Below are 2,500 nucleotides of genomic sequence, written 5' to 3' on the forward strand. Positions count from 1 at the left end.
TCGGTACTCCAGTGCATTTCCCCCTCTGAGTCAGAATAAATATGTTTTCGAACCCTCTCTTTCAAATTTAAAGTGTATGTTCCCGCGCGAATCTCAGCAATCACTTGTTCTGATTCTACATATTGATCGTTTTGAACTAAAAGAAAACTTTTTGGTGGAATAGTCACCTTATGTATAATATCTTCGCTCTCAATAATTACATACAAGTCCAGATAACATAAAAAAGCAGGATGCCCGTGACGTGTGCGTGTAGGATGAACCAAATCCTCATTGAATTTGATTTTTCCATTAAAAGGGGCTCGTACATGTTCTGCAGTACCCCCTGTAAATACTCCGCCGGTATGAAAAGTTCTTAATGTTAGTTGCGTTCCCGGTTCTCCAATGGATTGCCCCGCAATAATACCTACAGCTTCTCCCAATTCAACCAGGTCACCATGAGTGGGGCTCCGACCATAACATAATCGACAAATCCAAGATGTACTCCTACAAGTAAAGGGAGTTCGAATAGATATTGGTTGTGTTCGAAAGGCTCTGAATCGATCGACAAGCCCAAGCCCAATATCTTGATTTCGAATGGCAATGCACCGCGGACCCATATATATATCGTCCGCTAATACACGACCAATTAATGTTTGGATAAAAATTCTTTCTGGAAGCGTCCTCTTTTGAGGACTCACAGAAATCCCTCGGGTGGTGCCACAATCTGTTCTACGTACAACAATGTGTTGAACTACTTCAACAAGTCTGCGCGTAAGATATCCAGCATCTGATGTTCGTACGGCGGTATCCACAACCCCTTTTCGGGCTCCGTAGCAAGAAATGATATATTCTGTTAAAGACAGTCCTTCGCGTAAATTGCTTTGAATGGGTAAATCGATCATTTGTCCTTGGGGATCCGACATTAATCCTCTCATACCTACTAATTGGTGCACTTGAGATGCATTTCCTCTAGCTCCTGAAAAAGACATTATATGGACTGGGTTAAACGGGTCAGTCATCCTAAAATTAGGATTCATTTCTTGTCGCAAATATTCACTTGTAGCATACCATATCTCAATTGATTGGCGTAATTTTTCTACCGCGTGTACATTCCCAAAATGATGGTGTTTTTCCAAAATCAAACTTTGTTGTTCAGCATCTTGGACTAGCCATCCCTTAGAAGGTATCGTTAAAAGATCATCAATTCCTAATGAAATGGATGTAGCAGTGGCTTGCTGGAAACCCAGAGCTTTTACTTGATCCAGGATGTGTGATGTATATGCCATTCCGAAGTGATCTATTAATCTGCTAATAAGCCGTTTAATGGCAGTTCCATCTATCACTTTATTGTGAAATACCAGATTGGCCCGTTCTGCCATAAATACCCCCTTATTCCGCTGAGTGGACTTCGCCAATGGGTTTGAGTCAATGATTGGAAAACTTCCTTTTCTCGATCTTGATTGTGGTAGAAAGTCGGGTCAGGAACTGGGGTCCTAGTTGAACCGGAGAGACCCGAATTCATATTGGTGTCATAGAATTTTTTAGCTTAGATACCATATGATTGGGTATCATATGAGTAGGCCCGAAAAAACCCTTGTATAGCTTCTTCGATTTCTCGGTAAAGAGAAATATGACCAACAGTGGTTCGAATGTATATACAAAGAATTTTTTTTTTTAAACTTCTTACTATTAGATAATGTCCATAAATCTCATGATAGGTACCCAAAGATTCATAGTGAACTTCGATGGGAGCTTCTCTTGAAGCAATAACGCATTGCTCTAGTCGCCACCGGAGCCACAAAGGACTATCTAAATTGATTCTTTTCTGCCTATAAGCTCCAATCGCATCATAGGAATTACAAAAAAAAGGCTCCCTTGTAGACTTATAGTTATTATCGTCAATTCTTTCATTTTGATAGCTTTTTCGATTCCATGGATTATACCTATTCGCACAAATACCTCGACGATTCCCACTCGTTAATACATAGAGCCCAATAAGCATATCTTGAGTCGGTACGGAAATGGGATCCCCAATAGCTGGAGACAAGAGATTCATATGAGAAAACATAAGTAAACGAGCCTCCGCTTGCGCCTCTAAAGATAAAGGTACATGAACTGCCATTTGATCCCCATCAAAGTCTGCATTGAATCCCTTACAAACTAATGGATGTAAACAAATAGCGCGTCCTTCCACTAAAATAGGTTGGAATGCCTGTATACCTAATCTATGCAGAGTAGGCGCTCTATTCAGCAATACAGGATGTCCCCGCATAACTTCTTGCAGTATTTCCCATACAATCGGCCCTTTTTCCCGAATTTTACTCTTAGCAACTCCTATGTTCGGAGCAAGATGTTGTCTAATTAGACCGCGAATTACAAATGTCTGGAAAAGCTCTATTGCTATTTCGCGAGGCAATCCACAGCGATGTAATGAAAGTGAGGGGCCAACAACAATGACAGAACGTCCCGAATAATCGACTCGTTTGCCAAGCAAAGTCTCGCGAAATCTTCCCTCTTTGCC

General features: G+C 41.0%; 2 protein-coding genes across 2 annotated transcripts in view; both read right to left on the reverse strand. All coding sequences in view use genetic code 11, as the record gives it.

Annotated features, from left to right (window-relative positions):
- rpoC2 (RNA polymerase beta'' subunit) overlaps positions 1 to 1,358 on the reverse strand; it is a 4,182-nt gene extending 2,824 nt beyond the window's left edge. Inside the window, exon 1 of the mRNA in view lies at positions 1 to 1,358. This exon is cut by the window's left edge and continues 2,824 nt beyond it. Within this exon, the coding sequence (YP_005087683.1) occupies positions 1 to 1,358 (1,358 nt within the window).
- A 167-nt stretch (positions 1,359 to 1,525) lies between these two features.
- Positions 1,526 to 2,500, reverse strand: part of rpoC1 (RNA polymerase beta' subunit) — a 2,826-nt gene continuing 1,851 nt past the window's right edge. The window contains exon 2 of the mRNA in view: positions 1,526 to 2,500. This exon is cut by the window's right edge and continues 650 nt beyond it. Coding sequence (YP_005087684.1) covers positions 1,526 to 2,500 — 975 coding nt within the window.

Source organism: Gossypium raimondii, chloroplast (genome assembly GCF_025698545.1).
Source record: "Gossypium raimondii chloroplast, complete genome".
Taxonomy (NCBI): domain Eukaryota; kingdom Viridiplantae; phylum Streptophyta; class Magnoliopsida; order Malvales; family Malvaceae; genus Gossypium; species Gossypium raimondii.